Below are 19,543 nucleotides of genomic sequence, written 5' to 3' on the forward strand. Positions count from 1 at the left end.
GGCCTCAATTATGGCCTCCCAATTATGTAGCCAAAGGTTTATTTGTTTTAATTGCCGAAGATTAAGAAAAAAAAGCAACAAAAAAATTTTAGTCATGTCTAAATTCTATACTGAGGTGACTACTACATGAGATTAATCAAGCAAAAAGACTCACTTTTTGAATTCAGAAGTTTCTGGAGGAAAACTAATTTATCTTGATGTCTCTGAGATACCCTGTTATATAAAGAATAATTTGGGAAGCACTTCCAGAATGGCAGAGTAGAGTACAATTTAAGGGGTTCTAAAGGGAAACTAAAAAGAAAAACTCAAATGACAAGACAGCTAAACGGTTGTAGTGCGAAGGGGTTCTAAAGGGAAACTAAAAAGAAAAACTCAAGTGACAAGACAGCTAAACGGTTGTAGTGCGCAATTTTCTTTAAGTGAAAGGAACCTGAAGGAATTTGAGACTGAGGTAACACTATTTCATATTCTAAAATAACTGAGAAAAGACTATCACAAAGTCATCTCTAAAATATAAGGAACTCCACCATGACAAAAACTAGATGTTTTTTCCTTTAAATTTCTCATTTCACAGTGAGAAACACTTTTGATCACATAGGCCATCTAATGTCACCAGTGAGGAAAAATAACAGATTTTCCAAGTTATGCAGCAATACCAGAGAGCAGGATTAAAAGCTTTAAATTTTTTATTATCAATTTCTACTACAGTAATTTTCTTTAAAGTCTTTTCTACATCAGTTATAAAAGGATCCACCCCTAAATATTTAAGTACCTTTTAAATGATGTAGACATACACAGAAAAGCATCAGTTATGTTAAGGCAACTAGAAAACATTAAGCACCCATGTGTTTAAACTTCTTAAAATTGGTCCAACCTACAAACACAAGTTTTATAAATCAAATAAACAAAAGGCCTCAAAATTAGTCCGTAAATATACCCACATATTGACAGAATACCCAAACTAGCTAAAACTAACTTTTTAAAAAAACAGGCTAAAAGGTTAACTCTTGTAACTAGGATAGAAGGCATCCTACTCTTAAATCTAATTTTATACTAGATTTCACACAATACTTTGTTCAATTACGAATTTAGATACATTTAAGTTATTGGCTTTCTTCAGGAACTAGAAAGTAACAGAATAGTCATACAGAAATCCAAAAACTTTTTATCTGGATAGGTTTTTTCATGGTTTCCTTGTGTTCCTTTGTGACTTCCTAAATAGCTTTATGATTCCAGCAGGAAAGATTTTAAGTCATTTAAAATAATTTTCTTTTTAGATACTATTATTTTCTTTGGAATTTAAGAGATCTTTTGTGAAAGCATTGGTCATGCCACTTCTGGCATATTTTTTGTTTTTGCACAAGTGCAAAAATAATAAAGTTGGGAGTCACCTGAAGTTTAACAAATCTTTTAATTACATTAATTATACATCTATATCTTGAAAAACAGCACAGAACAAAAACTAAAATAAACTTCATGATAGAATTAGTATATTCAACAAAACTTGGAATAACGGTAAAACAACTACCAAAGGAAATTTGCACTTATGAGTTTAGAGTTCTATTTCTTTCATGAAAATAAATCTATAAACCTAAGTTTAGGGTTTATCTTAATGTGAATTAAAATTTAAAAGATAAAAATGCTGAGAGCTAAATACAGACAGGGACAAGTTATACCTTTTAATAGAACATTAAAAACTAAGTCTAAAGTATGATTTAGTCTACTCAAAAAAAAAGAATACTCTTAAAAACAAATTTAAAAGAAACCGCTAAAAGAAATTAACCCTTCCAAATGTTACTGTAAAGAAAAACCCTGTAACAGTAACCATCAAATCAATTTCATAACAGCAATTTATTCTAGTTAGTAGCTTACTATAAAGCACATCAGGAAAAATAGATGGTCACAGATTATGGATCAAGCTAGTAGGGTGTTGCAATGTTGACTTTAAGTCAACTGTAATACATTCTAAAAAAGGAAAAAAAAACACCCTAGTGAGAATAACACTAAAAAAGTTGAAAGAGAAAGGCAACATATTTAAAAGGGCATTTTGAAAAAGTTCCCATTTTACCAGATGTGATAATTAAAGTAAAAGAGAATTAGTTTTCTTTTTCCAAATGACTACACTAGAAGTCTGATAAAGCCTAAATCAGAAAAAAAGACTTTGCTTACAAGGAACACAGAGCAGGATACTGTAGTAATTGACTTATCAAAGTCTCTAAAGGGACAGATGCAATATGGGATAATAAAAAGTGAGTTCTGAAGCATGTTTAAGAAGGTCGTGGAAAAGGAGAAAAAAAATGATGAAAAATTCCAGTTACAGTATGAGAGTTGTGTTTAAGGGAAATTAAAAAAAGAAGAATGAACTAATCTAAATATGAAACATACTGAAACAAACACCAGGGCTCTACATTAACTCCCTGTAGCCACAGATAAGGAAAAAAAGAGAATTGTTCAAGAATACATCTTTACTACATACAAATCAGCAATCAAGACAGATGGAGAGCTGAAATCTAGCATCCTAAAATGGTAGAGCACATTGACTTCGAAAAAATGCTTAAAACAATTCAACAAAGCAGACAAAAAAACCTGCTTAAATATATGATTAAGAAGAACATATTGATGCCAAAACCAACAAGATAATCCCAGTGGATGACAGCTATGTGGCCAGAAGTAATCTAGGCAGATTGTATTAATGTAAAGCCCTGGTTTAAAATCTCAAAACAATTACCTTCCAAATAAAGTGTTCTCATCAGACTATAGAATTAGAGTGAAAGATATAGGTAAATACAGAATAGGCACTACAATGTAAAAGAAATTAGAAGCATCTGTTGCATTAACTCACCTTATTAGAATGAACTGGCAAATCACATATAGAGCACAGATGGGGATAACCCTTCGGTAAGAGTCCATGGAAGTCTTCAATATTGCTACTTGGAGGAGCGCCCCTCTTTTTCTCAAAGAGAGATCTCTCTTGTAAGGGGCCAGGACCACGTCCCATTCTCTCATACTCACTGTCAAATTTATGATAGTTATGCGAGGTCTCACCAAAAAAAGAATCATCCCTACACCTTTCTCCATCTCTTAATCTGTCATCTTCATAATCCATTCTGTCATAATAACCAGATTCTTGAGAACGACTTCCATGGTCATAATCAAGCACTGGGTTGAGACTAGGACCACGATCATCAAAACTATCTCTTCTAAAGTGCCTTTTTTCTTCCCAATCATCCCTAGGTACTCTGTATGGTGGCTCCCGTGTAGCAGATCTGCCATCTCTACCATAACTCAAGGTAGGGCCTTCTTCAGTTCTCCTCCTTTTAAGTTGTAGAAGGATTTGGGGCAAATTCTCAGGAGTAATCTTGTCCTCTGGATAACGACTCAGTTCATCTAAGTCTCTAGCAGACAGACCAAAGCTGGCCAAAATGTTACTGGCCTGGTCTGCATCTCCACGGTGTTGAGAAGACAAAGGGAGTGGACCTCTACTTCCAATGTTAAATATAGACTGTAAATTATGGGAAGAAGTACTAGCAGAAGACAGTGCACTATGAGCTCCTTGTTGATTCAATGAAGAACTCATTCCAAGATTCATTAAACTAGCAAGGCGTGCAGTACCCTGGTTCATCCTTCCAAGAGATGCTGGCATACTTAAAGACTGGGTAGCAGCAGCAAGAAGGCCTATTCCTGCTGCAGACAGGTCACGCCCATGACCCTGTGAGTCCCTACCGAGAGATGACTGCTGGAATGACTTGGACATTGTAGAACTATCTCTTGTCTATTTTATAGATTGAAAAAATTTTTTTTAAAAGACGGCCAAAAAGAAAGCTCAAACTAGAAAGCTAGGTTAACTTTGCTTCAAAAATGGTAACGCCAAGAAAAAGGATCAATAAGGACTGTAGAATCTTCTTCAAGCTGAGAACCAGCAGACAACTCTGTAGAAAAATAAGCAATTTTAGTCATAAATCCCTTTAAGTAGATGCCGTTTTTTAAGAAAAAAAAAACTTACGCATCATGTTGATAAAAAAACATTAAGATCTCAATCTTACAAGGAATTTATTACATATCTTAAACAGATTCCAGATGTATGCAGAGCCTGCATATATTTAAAAAGTAGCTTTTTTCATTCTAAAATTTATTAAAAGGAATTTCATATTGTTTAAAAACATTTAAACTCAAGGGTAAGATGTCTGAATACATCAAAATTCCAGTGAAAACATAGATGAGTTTCTTCCTTCAGAAGAACAAAAATACACCCTATAGTATGATGCTTAAATTTCAGAAGACTAAAAAAATTAAATTAAAAAAAATCAAGGTCAGCAAGTCAGAGATGAATCAGTTGTATTGTTTTGGAAAATGAGACCTATTATCACTATCAGAAAGAACCAAGTAAAATCACAAGTAAATGAAGCTTAAGGGTCAAGTACCTGATGTAAGACTTAAGACCAAATAATAAATGAGACCTTCATGCAGAAAAATCAAATTGAGGTGAAGACAGATGTGAATAAGAAAAATAAGTCATTTCCTATAGTTTTAAGAATTTCTGCCCAAATTTAAGCCATACAACAAACTGCCACCCTACACCAGGCAGTGCTTATTTCTTATCTATTCCTGTAAGGTTAAGGAGAACCAACTCTGGTGAATATGAAAATAGGAGATCTTCCAAGAAAAAACCCAAGTATAGGAAATATAGGTGGATTTAAAGAATAGAAACTTCTCGATTTAGCACCCCCATCAGTGCTCATTCAATGTTCAGGGATACAGCACCTCTAGAGTTCATAACATTTAAAATATGAAAATGAGGTCTTGGTAACTTAGACTTCTGCAAACTTTTCCCAAGAATAGCCCAATCACTTGAATATTTTTAAATTCAGATTATGATCCACTAAGATGTGTTTATGGATGAAATTGTTTCATTTTTTAATTCATTATCATTGTACCTCAAAAAGGATAGCATAAAATATTCAATTGTTTACATGTAATTCTCATAAAACACTAAAAGATACAATTTTATATTCACAATCACACAACACAGAAGTCTATTGCTATTTGCTACATATGTTTATGGAGTCATTGCTTCCTACATTTGATTATCCATATACCCAAGAGTGGTATTTTAATGTTAAGCTTTATTACTCTAAAAAAAAACCAGACAATATCTGATAGTTACTAGTCTACCACGGGACCAATTCCACTAATGATAGATTAGAGCAAGGATACAATGTATGAACTCAGTGGGTAGAGGAAGTATTAAAAAAAAGTTACCGGTAAGAAAGATTTTGACTAGATTTTAAAAAATAGATGTTATAAGTTAAAAGACACAGAAATGCTATAAGAGGTGACTGGAGTTACAGATGTTTTTGCACACCAAGAAAGATGAATTTGAGAAAGACATCAAGGAAACTAGTTCTAGACAAGATCCACTTAGGTAAGCTACTTAAGCTTTAAGGTAAGATTTATAAAGACAAGAGTTAGTGAACTTCAGATGAAAAGTTCTTTGCTATGCCTTTAAAATCCTATGCAACTGTAGTTAAAATACTATGGACACTAGGATATTGACAGGATCCTCTTAAATTTTCATGTGTACTTTATTTTTTTAAAAATCAATATCTGCAGTTTTCAACAATTTTTAAGCATCAGGGTTATTAATTAAAGCCTTGACTTTACTGTTATAACCAAAGCCTTTTGTTATTCAAAATGGCTTTCTCAGAGAAATAATAATGGCATTTAACTATGTATAAAATTTTTTTATAGAACCTATTTTAAAGTTTTTAGATATTCAGCCAGATGGCGGTGGCTCATACCTACCATCTTAGCTACTCAGGAGGCTGAGATATGAGGATTGCAGTTCAGAGCCAGCTATGGTAGAAAAGTCCAAGAAATACTATCTCTAATTAACCAGCAAAATAACTGGACTTAGAAGTGTGGCTTCAAGAAGTAGTGTGTAGCTGTGAGTGGAAAAAGGAGTTGAGAGGTGGGGGAGAAAATGACCAGTGAATTTGGGAAAGTTAGCAGTAGGTAAAAGATGACAAAACAGAAAATGGATGTGAGAAAAGGGACAAACAACATAAATTCCATGACAATGTCTAATTTAAGGACAACAACCTTAATATTTTTACTATGAATTTCAACTTACAATGCAGCTCCATACATTAGAGTAATATTACTGAGAAGGAATTTCAATCACAAAGCAAGTTCTCAAAAATGTTTTTATTACCACACAGAAATCAGACACAACACTATTAAGAAAGCACATAGAAAAATAGTCCCTACAGTATAAGCCATTTTTAAGGGCTCATTCACACGACACCAGCTGTCTATTAGTGAGGTTAGTACAAAGGTGAAGACATTTACTAATTACTAAGAATTCATAAAAGATTGGTGAACTTTTAGAGCCTAAGTACTACTATATAGCTCAGCCTTAAACAGAGACCTTCCTGTCTCTACCTTCTCAGTGCTAAGATTACAAGTATGCTACTACATCTGGCTTTAAAATACCATCTTTTTAAACTGTTTCCCCTTAAATTGTAAGCTTGTTCTTTCATATTAAGTTGTATTTGATAATAAAATTTTGGAAATAGTCAACAGAATTAATGTAAGAATATATTGTCAAAACCCAATTTACTCATGAATTCCAGATGATCACCTATATAGAACCTTTCATATTTGGGGGAGAAGGCAACACTTCTCTCCACTAATAAACCAGTAAACTTAGTAAGGCTTTAAAATGCACTTATAAGCTAAGATTGGAGTAATATAAGGATAGACTGCTGTTTAGTTGATGTGACTGCTAGCACCACAAAACATCAAAATATGCTTAACAACCAAACTTAAAGCTGTACTTATGTGTGATGAAGACATGTTTCAATTAAGCTGATGTGGTATAGCACGCTTGTAACCTCAGAACTTGGGAGGCTGAGTTAAGAAGATTAAGTTGGAGGCCAGCTGGGTTACAGCAATGCCTGCCACAAAAGGCAAAACACAAAGAAATGTTTTAATATTCTACACCTCTCATTCTGATGAATATCCAATATTCTCCACTGGATTTTCTTTTCCAATTACAAGTTAAATATTAAAATGGCTGCTTTAAAGGTATGTACTACCCTCACATAGATCTTAGCTACATTCTCAATTATGTGAAATAATCTCTTCTCAAAAATAAATTTCAAGATGATTTAATAAAATCATAATCATAAAAGATGGTTTACAGTTTAACCAACAAATATTCAAGCAAAATTGTTTCATCTCACATAAAAAGTTGTAATATCTAAAAAACATGTTTTTCTCCTTCAAAATCTCACACACACATACACACACAGTGGTCAAAGCAAAACATGTGCAAAATTTCCAATTGTTTTCTCAAGGTCAAACACCACGTGATTTGCTAACTTATGTGCAAATACAGTAAATATGTTTTAAGTATTCTTAAACAAAACAATACCAACTCTAAAAAATAAGGGGTCATAATCGATATCACTAGTAGGTGGTCGAAAAAGTTTCATTAGCATCAACTAACAACATTTTGAAAGTTTGCTGCTTGATTTTTGTCATCAGTCACACAAAAATATTGATTTCTAAGACAGAGACCTTTAGCCTCCTTCCATTTGTCAAGCCCAGGCTACTGCTCATGCTAGGTTAACACTCTTACCACTGAGTTATATTTAATATTTATATATGTTGTTATATAAAACTTGATTGATGGATGTTGATGTTGCTGGTCCTGGGGCTTGAACTCAGGGCCTGGGTGCTGTTGTCCCAACCCTCTGTGTGCTCAAGGCTAATGCTCTACCACTTGAACCACAGTGCAACTTGTGACTTTCTCTGAGTAGTTTATTGGAAATAAAGTCTAATCTCACTGCTTTTCTTTTCCTTCCTGAGCTGGCATGAGCCACCGGTGGCCAGCTTGAGTTCTTTTTTTTCCCATTAAATAAACCAATGAACTTTTAAACAGTTTAATAAAATCCATAGGATATAAAGTTCTAGGTTATCCTTTTGTAGTCTTGTATAAAGCAAGGTATAGGACAGAAAAAATATGATAAAGTATAGTGCCAGGAGGGTTGTGAATGTGGCTTAGTGGTAGAGTGCTTGCCTAGCATGCATGAAGCCCTGGGTTCAATTCCTCAGTACCACATAAACAGAAAAGGCTAGAAGTAATTGCTGTGGCTCAAGTGGTAGAGCATAGAGGCTCAGGGACAGTGCTCAGATCCTGAGCTCAAGTCCCAGGACTGGCAAAAACAAAAACCAAAACCAAAAAACTATAGTCCTAGGAAACAAGTATTAATTATTGTGCTTTAAAACTTGTACTGTAGGGGCTGGGAAGGTGGCTCACTGGTAGAGTGCTTGCCTTGCATGCATGAGGCCCTGGGTTAGCTTCCTCAACACCACATAAGTAGAAAAAACTGGAAGTGGTGCTGTGACTAGAGTGGTAGAGCTAGCCTTGAGCTGAAGAGCTGAGGGACAGCACCCAGGCCCAGAGTTCAGGCCCCATGACTAGCAAAACAAAACAAAAAAAAAACTTATTACTGTAGCCAGGGTGCTAGCGACTCACACCTGTAATCCTAGCTACTAGGGAGGCTGAGATCTGATAATTGCGGTTCAAAGCCATGCTGGCAGCCAGGCTCTGGTGGCTCACACCTGTAATCCTAGTTACTCGGGAGGCTGAGATCTGAGGATCACGGTTCAAAGCCAGCCTGGGCAAGAAAGCCTGCGACTCTTATCTCCAATAAACCCCTAGAAAACCGGAAGTGGTGCTGTGGCTCAAGCGGTAGAGCACTCCCTTTGAGCTGAAGAGCGCAGGACAGTGTCCAAGCCCAGAGTTCAAGCCCCACGACTGACAAAAAAAAACACACACAAAAAAAAACAAAGCCATCCTGGATAAGAAAGTCTGTGAGGGCTGGGAAGGTGGCTCAGTGGTAGAGTGCTTGCCTTGCTTGCCTGAGGCCCTGGGTTCGATTCCTCAGCACCACATAAGCAAAAAGAAAAAAGCCGGAAGTGGTGCTGTGGCTCAAGTGGTAGAGTGCTAACCTTGAGCTGAAGAGCTGAGGGACAGCGCCCAGGCCCCACGACCGGACAAAAAAAAAAAAAAAAAAAAAGTCTGTGAGACTCATATCCAATAACCACTAGAAAATTGAAAGTGGAGCTGTAGCTCAAAGTGGTAGAATGCTCGCCTTGAGCCCATGACTGATGGGGGAAAAAAAACCAGATTTAGGGGCTGTGAATATAATTAGCATTCTAAAAGCCCTTGGTTCAAATCAATCACTACAAAAAGAAAAGCAGCTAAAAGGACCCCCTCCCCCACAATCAATCCTTTGGTCAGGTACTGGTGGCTCATGCTTGCAATTCTTTTTTTTTTTTTGGGTCCAGTCATGGGGCCTGAACTCTGGGCCTGAGCGCTGTCCCTCAGCTCTATCAGCTCAAAGCTAGCGCTCTATCACTTGAGCCACAGCGCCACTTCTGGCTTTTTTCTTTTTTGCTTATGTGGTGCTGAGGAATCAAACCCAGGGCCTCAGGCATGCAAGGCAAGCGCTCTACCACTGAGCCAACTTCCCAGCCCCTCATGCTTGCAATTCTAGATACTCAAGAGGAGGATCTTAGTTTGAAGTTAGCCAGAGCAGAAAAATGTTGGTGAGACTCATCTCCAATTGCCCAGCAAAAAGCCAGAAGCCCCTCTGCCAAACCTGGTAACAACTTTTACAGAAGATGACCAAGGGAAAAAAGCTGACTCTAGTTAAAATGGCTACGTTAAACCTCTTCTTTCTTCATTTTATGGCCTATGTCTTCACCTCCTTATTCTTCCTTCAGAATGTAGCCTTAAGCTATAGCTACAATTTGTTCAGATACCTTCCTTATATTGTTCTGCAACATCACCAACAAGAACAAAACATTACTCATTTCATTCTCCTACTTAAAACCCACCATTCTCTAGCACTTACCACATGAAAAATTTACTATATAGTTCTGTCTCTTCCATATACTGAACACATCTCCATTCTTACCACCCCTTCTCCCAATAACTCAACATCTTACAGTAATGTCTATTTGGCACTCCATTTAGGGAGCCATCTCAGTTTTTCTGTTTTGTAAAAATACAGAAAACAAGTGTTGTGGAACAAAACTATGAGGTATGTGTCTCCCTTTTAGCCACAGACTGTTATCATATAAAACATTTTGTAAAAAAAAAAAAACTAGAAACATTTGTAAAACTGCAGAATCTGTACTCAAAACTGACTTAATGTGTTAATTTTGGGGGGCTGTTTTAAGGACCAAACTTAGGGCTTTGTACCTGGTGGGCCTCTATTACTATATAATGCCCTACATTATTCTTATCTGAATTTTCTATTTGAATTTCTTTTTCACTGCAATATGCCTGCATAGATGCTAGTATATTCTGAAATAGTCTAAGTTCCTCTCAGATGAATTACAGTACCAAGGATATTAACTATTTTAATATAATACCCACAAAAGAAAACAAAAACTTTCCTACATCTAAACATTTTCATGAAAAATTTCAGGGCTCTCATGTATAATGATCTAATAGCAAAACTATACTATATGCCTAAAAACTATGTATACAACACTTTATTTTCCTGGACAATGTTAGCCTTAGAACAACCACATGTATATGCCTTTTTCTTTTTTGGTGTTGGCTCCAGGGCTTGAACTCAGGATCTAGGCACTGTCCCTGAGCTTTTTTGCACAAGGTTAATGTTTATCATTTGAGCTACACCTCCACTTCCAGCTTTTTGCTAGTTAATGGAGGTAATGACTTTCCAGTCATTGTTGACTTCCAATGGATATCCTCAGATCTCAGCCTCTTGAGTAGGTAGGATTACAGGTGTGGACAAGCAGTGCCTGGCTACATATATGTTCTTAAGAGAGGTGTTAATAAGAACATTTCAAATTATTATCGAATTCTTGCACTGAATACAGCACTATTTTTTTCTCACTTAATTCCTCCTATAAATACATGAGATACTGAAAAATAAACATGAGATTCTGACTTGCTTAAGTAGTGCTAGCACTTACATTTACTTTTTCTCATTACAAAACTAAATGTAAGCTGCAAGTATAAGTGACAGTTCAAGGCCATCCTTGGTTACCCAGTGAGACCCACTCTTAAATATTTAGGAATATAACAACAAAATCCTTCCTTTGTATTACGTATAAAATTAGTGACATACAAACACGTGAATAGCTGAGAAGGTGGCTTAGTGGTAGAGTGCTTGCCTTGCCTTGCATGAGGCCCTGGGTTCAATTTCTCAGCACCACATAAGCAGAAAAAGCCAGAAGTGGTGCTGTGGCTCAAGTGGTAGAGTGCTAGCCTTAAGCTGAAAAGCTGAGGGACAGAGCCCAGGCCCAGAATTCAGACCCCACGACTGACAAGGAAGGAAGGAAGGAAGGAAGGAAGGAAGGAAGGAAGGAAGGAAGGAAGGAAGGAAGGAAGAAAAAGAAAGAGATGGACACCAAAAGAAAGAAAAAGAAAAAAGAGATGGACACCAGTGGCTCAGGCCTGTAATCCTAGCAACTCAGGAGGCTGAGATATGAGGATTGTGGTTCAAAGCCTGCCCTCGCAGGAAAGTCTGTGACTCCTATCTCCATATGACCACCAGAAAACTGAAAGTGGTGCTGTAGTTCAAGTGATAAGAGTGCTGGAGTATAGAGAGGCTCAGGGCTAGAGCCCTGGCCCCAAGTTCAAGCCCCAGGACTAGCACACACACGCACACAAAATCAAACTTAATAACAAATTCAACTTTCTTTTGTAGATGTTATATGCCCTAACAAATTTCAATTACTCTCTAAAAATACTGCATCAAGTAGCTGTATAGATACTGATTTCTACACTAAAATTGGCAGATTTTCTTAATAAAACCTTTTTCAATTATGGAACACAAATGTTTGTATTTGCAGTGCTGGGAAAGAACCCAGGACCTTGTGTGTGAGGCAAGTTCTCTACCAGTGGGCTATACCCCTAGCACAAATCTCAGATCTTATTTTTGTCCTAGTCCTGGTGCTTCAAGGCCTGAGCCCTGTCCCTGAACTTTTTTTCTTTCTCCTTTTCTCTTTTTGAGACCAGGACTCAAACTGGGTACCTGACCACTTTGCTTCATTGGCTACCAATTGAGCCATACCTCCATCCCTAGTGTCTGAGCTTTTTTGCCCAAGGCTAGCACTCTACTCCTTGAACCACAGCTCCACTTCGCTCCTTTTGGTGGCTGGCTTTGAATTGGTATCCTCAGATATCAGCCTCTTGTGTAGTAGCTAATCTTACAGGTCTCAGTCATTGTGAACAGCTCTAATCTCAGATTTTTTCTTTTTTTGACACTGGTGATTGAATTAAGGATGTTGTACTTGCTAGGCAAATGCTTTGCCACTACCAACATCCCAACCCTTCATCTCAGATTTTTAACATGCCTAACCATTAACATTTACATGCACAAAGCTTTTGACTATATCCAAGAACAAATTCCATTAAGTACAATTCTTCCATTTTAAGCACATTTATTAAGTAAAAAGACCCAATGAACAAGAGTTCTACAACACAGATAGTACTTATACTAACTTTGTAACTGATTTAACATCTTCCACATATTAGATTGGAACTTTGTGATACTTCTAAATATCCACAAAACACCACTAAATGTTATTAAAATTTTAGTTTCTGTCACTGACTTGTAAAACATATTTGGCCTAAAAGTATCAGCAGTATGTTTAGACTCACTTAACATAAATGTTCACATGAAGACTGGTTAAATCCTTTCATATTAGTTGAAAATACTATATAAATAGTAGGGAAATACTACATAAATAGTAGGGAAAGCATTTGATATGGTTCCTCTACGGGCACCTGTAAGAATTAGTGCTAAGAGGTTTAAAGAACTTCATCACAAAATCTTCAAGGGTAAATAAATGAACTTTTTAAATTCTTACATAATCAGCCAAAACAATCTTTATGTGTTCAAAGTCGATGGCATCTAATTTAGTTTTCAAAAACAGCTTACTCCAGAGCAAAAGGAATTGTCAGAATATTTTTGCAACAAAATTGCTTCCTCCACTTTCTGACTTCTAAAGTAATGTTCGAAAATTATGTCCACAGCTGGGCATTGTGCTACCAGTCTGTAATTCTAGCAATGGGAAGGCTGAAACAAGGAGTTCAAGGCCAAGTCTGGGATACATAGTAAGACTCTGTGAAATAAAATTTTAAAAAAAAGAAGAAAAAGGAAAAAATAAGTAGACATGGCATACACTGACAAAACTGTTAGTAAAATAATAAGCTTTTAAAGGGATTTTTATTTTGAAAACTTGGGTGAATAGCCTAAAATTCTTTTGCCAGCGGAGTCAACTGTTCAAATTCACCTGGGAGAAAAACGTGTCATACCATTGTAAAATCTTAAACCAAGCTTTATACAGAGAGCGGTATCAATACAAAAATCCCATGACACAGAGAGCGGTATCAATACAAAAATCCCATGATCACCACCTACGAAATCAACGACTCACATTATTCCAAGAAATTATTCTAGAGAACAATTCTGAATATCGTAACTGTCCTAGAAATGTTTAGTTGAAAACATGTAACTGATCCAATAGGAATATTCCACAGAAGACGTTATTCCACAAGACCGAGCCATAAGGAAAGATCAACATTTCGGGGATAGTCATCCACCCTGAAAGTAAAATACAGAGCATGGCACAGAACTAGTAATGGAAAGAACGGTGCGGCTACTACATCATGGTACTCCAAACCCTTTGTCTGGAAACCGGAAGGTCCCACAAAACATGATCCTGTCCAGATGAACCTGGACTAACAGTATTTTCACAGAGAAAAGGAATGTGAGGCGACTGACCAAACATGGAACAAATCCGCCTCCCGGCGTGCAGAAGGTTTTTTATCCACGACGCAATACGAAAAAACAAGCGTTAACGTCTCATTTTCGGCCATTTTTACGAGACTGGGGGGGGGGGGGTGTTGTTCCAGATGTCTGGCTAAAATCGCGCGGGCGTCTGGGCAGGGAAAACGAGTGTGTATGGGGGAGGGGGGGGTGCTACGAAGCCAAGGGCGAGGATGGGCTTGAAAGCTACACCAGAAAAAACAAAACAAAACAAAACCCACGTAGCTCAAAACAGAAAAGCTTTCCAGTGTTAGAAATCCTCCATTTTGGGGGGTTCACATTTTCAGAAGAAAAAGGCAAACGCACTCTTTGGGGTTGGCGCTACCCAAGGCCTTTTGCTAGCTTTAACTATCCGCCCCAAACGGCAGGTTCCCCAACGGACAGTAAGGTCCCTCAGGCCTCAAACGCTCCTCCCTCCCCCTGAGCGCGGCGGCCCGCGTGTAACGGACTTGTCCCGCCCCCGCCTACGGTTAGCCCAAGACGCGTGAGGCTCGGCCGATAAGCAAACCTCGGGAGCCCTGGCTTTCCCGCTGCACCCCGGGCCACTGGGTGGAAGCGAGTCTTCCTCAAGAACCGCTCACCTCCGTCACCTGAGGAGGCTGGTTGCGCTGCCACTGCGCTCCTAACATGGCGGCCGCCGATTAGGCGGCTCACATACGCAGCGCGAAGGGAGGCAGAGCGGGCGAGCGGGAGCGAGCAATAAAGGCGCGCCGCCGGTTCCCCGCGGCCCTAGTCGCCGTCGCTGCCCCCTCCCGGCGGACGCAGAGCGCCCCCGGACACCCACCCGACTCTTACCAGCTTCGCGCCTACCTGAGGGAAAGGGAGAGGGGAAAAGGAGAGGTACCTCTCTCCCTGCGAGCGGGACGCGGAGGCTCCCACAATCCCCCGCAGCAACGGCGCTGGCAAGAGGCGGCGGCAGCGGCTGCAGCACAAGAACTAACCCACTCTCGCGAGAGCGCTCGTCCCACCCCCCTCGGGCCCCGGTTCGGCGCGCGCCAGGCTCCTCCCCCTTTGCGGTGCGCGCGTTGTCTCGTTCTCGCTTTTCGCGGCGTTCCTCTCAGATCCCGAGATTTAACTCTTCTTCCTTGGGCTGAGGCGAGAAAATGGGCAAGTTATCTTCTGAGTTGGAGTCCCTTTCCCGAAAAGGCATCTACCTCCCACATCCCTAAACAGCAACGTGCGAAACTTAAGGTGCGTTATTGGCAGGGCGGAGAGTCTCTAGCGTAAACCTAATTTCTACACTCTGTGCAGTTATCTGCTGACGGATGGTACTTCAGGGAATTGATACCATTTCGACTGGTTTTTAAATAAAAGGAATTTCCGTCCAGAAGAGTAAGTAGGAGCAAGAGCCTTAGAGCCCATTCCCTCGAAGACTGCCACCGAAGCCATTTGCGTCCCCATTTCAGACAAGCAAAGGATACAGCTCTCCCGAACCACAGAATCCAGCTGTCGAGGGCAAGGAATTTTCCAGCACAATTAATGATGATGAATAATTACGGAATGCTTACTATGGGTGAGCAACACAATTTACTCAACCTCTCAAAATCGGAAAGGTACTGTCCTAGTTGAGAGATGCTATGAGACACTAAAAACTTGTAGTGAAAAAAGGAATTGCTCCAGGGCGTTTCCTGAAGGAGTATAGCCATTAAAAAAGAAAAAAATCTCAGCTAGGCAACGGTAACTCACTAGGTACTCAGGAATTTTTTTTTTTTTAAATCGGATGTGGAACTTAACTCAGGGCCTGGGCACTGTCACTGAGCATTTCCCCTCAAGGCTAGTGCTTTACCCACGTTGAGCCACATTCTCACTTCCGATTTTCTGGTGGTTAGTTGGAGATAAGTCTCATGAACTTTCTTGCCGGGGTTGGCTTGGAAACGTGATCTTCAGATCTCAGCCTCCTGAGTAAGCTAGGATTACAGGCATAAGCCACGAGTGCCCAGCCAGGAGGCCAAGTCTTGAGGATCGAAGTTCCAGGCTAGCCAGAGCAGGAAAAATCTGTGATAATCTTATCTTCAATTAACAACCAAAAAAATAAAAAAAATCGGTAGAGGAGCGGTGGCTTAAATGGTAGCCTTGGGCACAAAAGCTCAGGGACAGCACCCAGGACCTGCACACACACAAACACATTTCACCTCAGAACATGTGCAAGTCTATCTGGAGAACACAGCAAATTCCTGGTTGTTCTACAACAACTGGTGTTACAAGCTGGGTTATTTTAAGATTTAAGAAGACACATCAGGAGCTGGGAAGGTGGCTCAGTGGTAGGGCGTTTGCCTTGCATGCATGAGGCCCTGGGTGCGATTCCTCAGCACCACATAAGAAAAAACCAGAATTGGCACTGTGGCTCAAGTGGTAGAGTGCTAGCCTTGAGCTGAAGAGCTTAGAGATAGGATAGCGCCCAGGCCCAGTTCAGGCCCATGACCAGCAAAAAAAACACAAAAAAACAAAACTATTAGTCTTGTCCTCTGGGGGCTTGTATTAAACTCTGAACCAATAGTGTTATGAGTTGGGGTAATCTGAGCTATGAGAATATTAAAAAACTTAAGTTTAAGCTAATATTTGATAACCATGTGAAGAAAACGAGGCAGTACTCAGGCACAAATATCATGTTATGAAACCCAGTGCTTTCACAGGCAGCTTTTGGGAAACTGTAACCTTAAATCTAAAGAGGTAGGGAAAAAACGCCTTGCGGTTGTAAATGCAGTGGGACAAGCAGCCAAACACCTGAGATTCAAGACTTAGAGCTTGCTGTCAGATTTTGAAAAAATTTTCTGCATCCATGGAGAACACAGTAGTCAACTGAAGATGGTTTAGATACTGAAGATAGTTTAGGTACTAACCTATATAAAAATGCACACCCTGAAAACCAAACTTAAGGACAATGTGATGAGTGAAGATGAAGACTAAATACAGTATTTCAAGACATTGGTAACATATCTCCAGTTTAGTGGGGAAGTGGGCTGAATACCCAATGTAGTAGAAATGGGCTTTGTTATGCTATGAACCATTATTCCCAGGTCTCAGCCTTCTTTCTGCATAGCTAGGGTTTCAGGAATGTCCACAGTGATTAAGTTGAACTGCAACTCCAGTGTACATGATATAGGCTTGAAGGCATTTAGGTTTCAAGAATTGCCCCAAAGTGAGATTTGAGCTGGCTTCAGGAGCTAAAAGTTTAAGAGGGGACCTGAAAGTTTACTAATCTTAATCTAATTTCCATTTGAAATACCATGTGCTCTGTATTTCTATTGGCTAAATGTCTTCAACTCTAGGGTTTGTCAGTCAAATCTTACTTCTCAAATGTTTCCAGAAGGCTATGACATCTTCTGATTGCAAAGAAAAGTCACTTTTTCAGCAAATCATCACGTACACTAACAAAGGCCCACAGGAAAACTAAATGTTATGGGGCACTAAGAAACATGGCCGTTGAGGCTGGGAAGGTGCCTCAGTGGTAAAGCATCTTGCATGCCTGAGGCCCTGGGTTTGATTCCTCAGCACCACATAAGCAAAAAGACAAAAACCGGAAAGTGGTGCTGTGGCCCAAGTGGTAGAGCACTAGCCTTGAGCTGAAGAGCTGAGGGACAGCACCCAAGCCCAGAGTCAGGCCCCATGACTGGACCCAAAAAAACCCACAAAAAACAGGCTGTGAGATACATCAAGCACTTTATTGACACTTGGGTTACTTGTGAGTAGGTTAGATGCTCCTAAAAAATCTTCAAAGCCAATTTCTGATGAGACTGAAAGGTTTAAGGTAAAGTTTAACTCACCTAAATGATGGATTTTTAATTACAAGGTAGTAACTCTGGACCTGAGTTGAATCCCTGGTTGAATATGGAGGGCAAAATCCCTTAAAACCTTCAACTGGTGAATATGCTATCCTAATACATATTTTTTTTGTGGTGCCTGAGATCAAATACAGGGTATCACCCATAGATTGAAAGTGCTCTACCTTTGTTATATCCCCAGATTATTTTTGAAACTGCAATTCATTAATGGTCTGAGTAACAGGCCTGAGACCAATAATTTTACATTTAGCAGTTAGTATGTATGGAGATACTTTGTGCCACATTCCAAAAATCCCATAATCAGGAAAAAAGTTTGCCTACGATCTAGCAGCTAGTAACATTAAGGGAACCTTTTGCTTTTCAGTTTAAGTACATCTTTTAGTAAAGACAATTAAATAGCATGCCCATATTTTTGCTAAAATTCACAAGACCGACTTGTATGTAGTACCTCCCATTGAAGCAATGGGTACACCTTTTCCATGTACAGTGGAATGTTTGGTTCTTTTCTTTTTTGGGTCCGGTCTCAGGGCCTCAACTCTGGGCCTGGGCGCTGTCCCTCAGCTCTTTAGCTCAAGGCTAGTGCTCTACCACTTGAGCCACATCACCACTTCCAGCTTTTTCTTCTTATGTGGTGCTGAGGAATCGAACCCAGGGACTCATACATGCAAGGGAAGTGCTCTACCACCGAGCCACCTTCCCAGACCTGGTTCTTTAACTTTATCTTGCTCACATTATTTTCTTGAAGGTCACTGAGCTTGTTATTGTCTTAAATTAGATGTTGCTAAAATTTTTTTGTGTGTATGTGCATGTGTGCCAATGCTAAGGTTTAAACTCAAGGCTTTGGTGTTGTCTTTTAGCTTTTTCATTCAACACTTGTGCCATTCCACTTGAACCAGACTTCCACTTATACCTTTATGGTGACTAATTGGTTTCCTGGACTTTTCTGAAAAGGCTGGATTCAACCTGAAACCATTAAATCTCAGCCTTCTGAGTAGCTAGGATTAGCGGTGAGCCACGGCCGCCTGGCTTTAAGCAGAGATTTTTAAAGCATTACATTTGTTAGTTCACTGAAACTGCTTTCTAGCAATTTGATAGTTCCAGTAACTGGGGCTGGCCATAAAGCCTAATTAAGCACAAGACACACAGAAATAATTTTCACTACTTTAGGTCCTAATTAGTTCCTCTTGGCAGGTTGTTTTCCTTTGTGTGAATTCCTAGGCACTTAGTCTTGTTTTCTGTCCCTTTGGGTTTTGCAGAATTATCCCCCCCGGGGTTTATTCTCCTTGATTGAAATTCCAGACCTGATCCAAAATTTCAATGTAATTTTTTGAATTAAAAAAAAAAACAAAACCTAGAGTGGGCAGCACTGGTGGCTCACGCCTATAATCCTAGCTACTCAGGAGGCTGAGACTTCCCCAATAAACCAATAGAAAAACAGAAATGGTGCTGCGGCTCAAGCAGTAGCTCAAGTGCTTGCCTTGAGCTCAAGAGTGCAGGGACAGTGCCCAGGCCCTGAGTTCAAGCCCCACAACCAACCAAAAAACAAAAAAACCTAGAGCAGCAGGATGGAATACTGGAACTGAAAAAGAGTAGAGCAAGTGGGGACCAGGAGGCTCAAGGCGTAAGACTCATCAGCACATGAGTACCAGGCAAACTTATTTATTTGGTTTAGTACAAGGAAGGTTACTATAGATCAGGCTATACATGTAGAAAACAAGGTCTTAACATATTTTGATATTACAGTCATCGACATAAAAAGACAGCGTTTGTGTACCCAGTGTTAACTGACACCAAGCAGGGCTGTGCAGACATTTATCTCAACTTTCATAGGGTCCAGTTGTCAGCCTTCTGAGCACTGGTGAGGTAGCAGTCCAACCT

General features: G+C 39.3%; 1 protein-coding gene across 1 annotated transcript in view; it reads right to left on the reverse strand.

Moving 5' to 3' along the window:
- The window catches only part of Matr3 (matrin 3), a 32,351-nt gene extending 17,556 nt beyond the window's left edge, over window positions 1–14,795 (reverse strand). Inside the window, exons 1-2 of the mRNA XM_013020309.1 lie at window positions 14,694–14,795; window positions 2,843–3,929 (exon numbers count right to left, since the gene is read on the reverse strand). Coding sequence (XP_012875763.1) covers window positions 2,843–3,754 — 912 coding nt within the window. The 5' untranslated portion in view covers window positions 3,755–3,929; window positions 14,694–14,795. The remainder of the gene's footprint in view (window positions 1–2,842; window positions 3,930–14,693) is intronic.
- Between the last annotated feature and the right edge of the window lie 4,748 nt (window positions 14,796–19,543).

Source organism: Dipodomys ordii, unplaced genomic scaffold, assembly GCF_000151885.1.
Source record: "Dipodomys ordii isolate 6190 unplaced genomic scaffold, Dord_2.0 Scaffold50, whole genome shotgun sequence".
Taxonomy (NCBI): Eukaryota; Metazoa; Chordata; class Mammalia; order Rodentia; family Heteromyidae; genus Dipodomys; species Dipodomys ordii.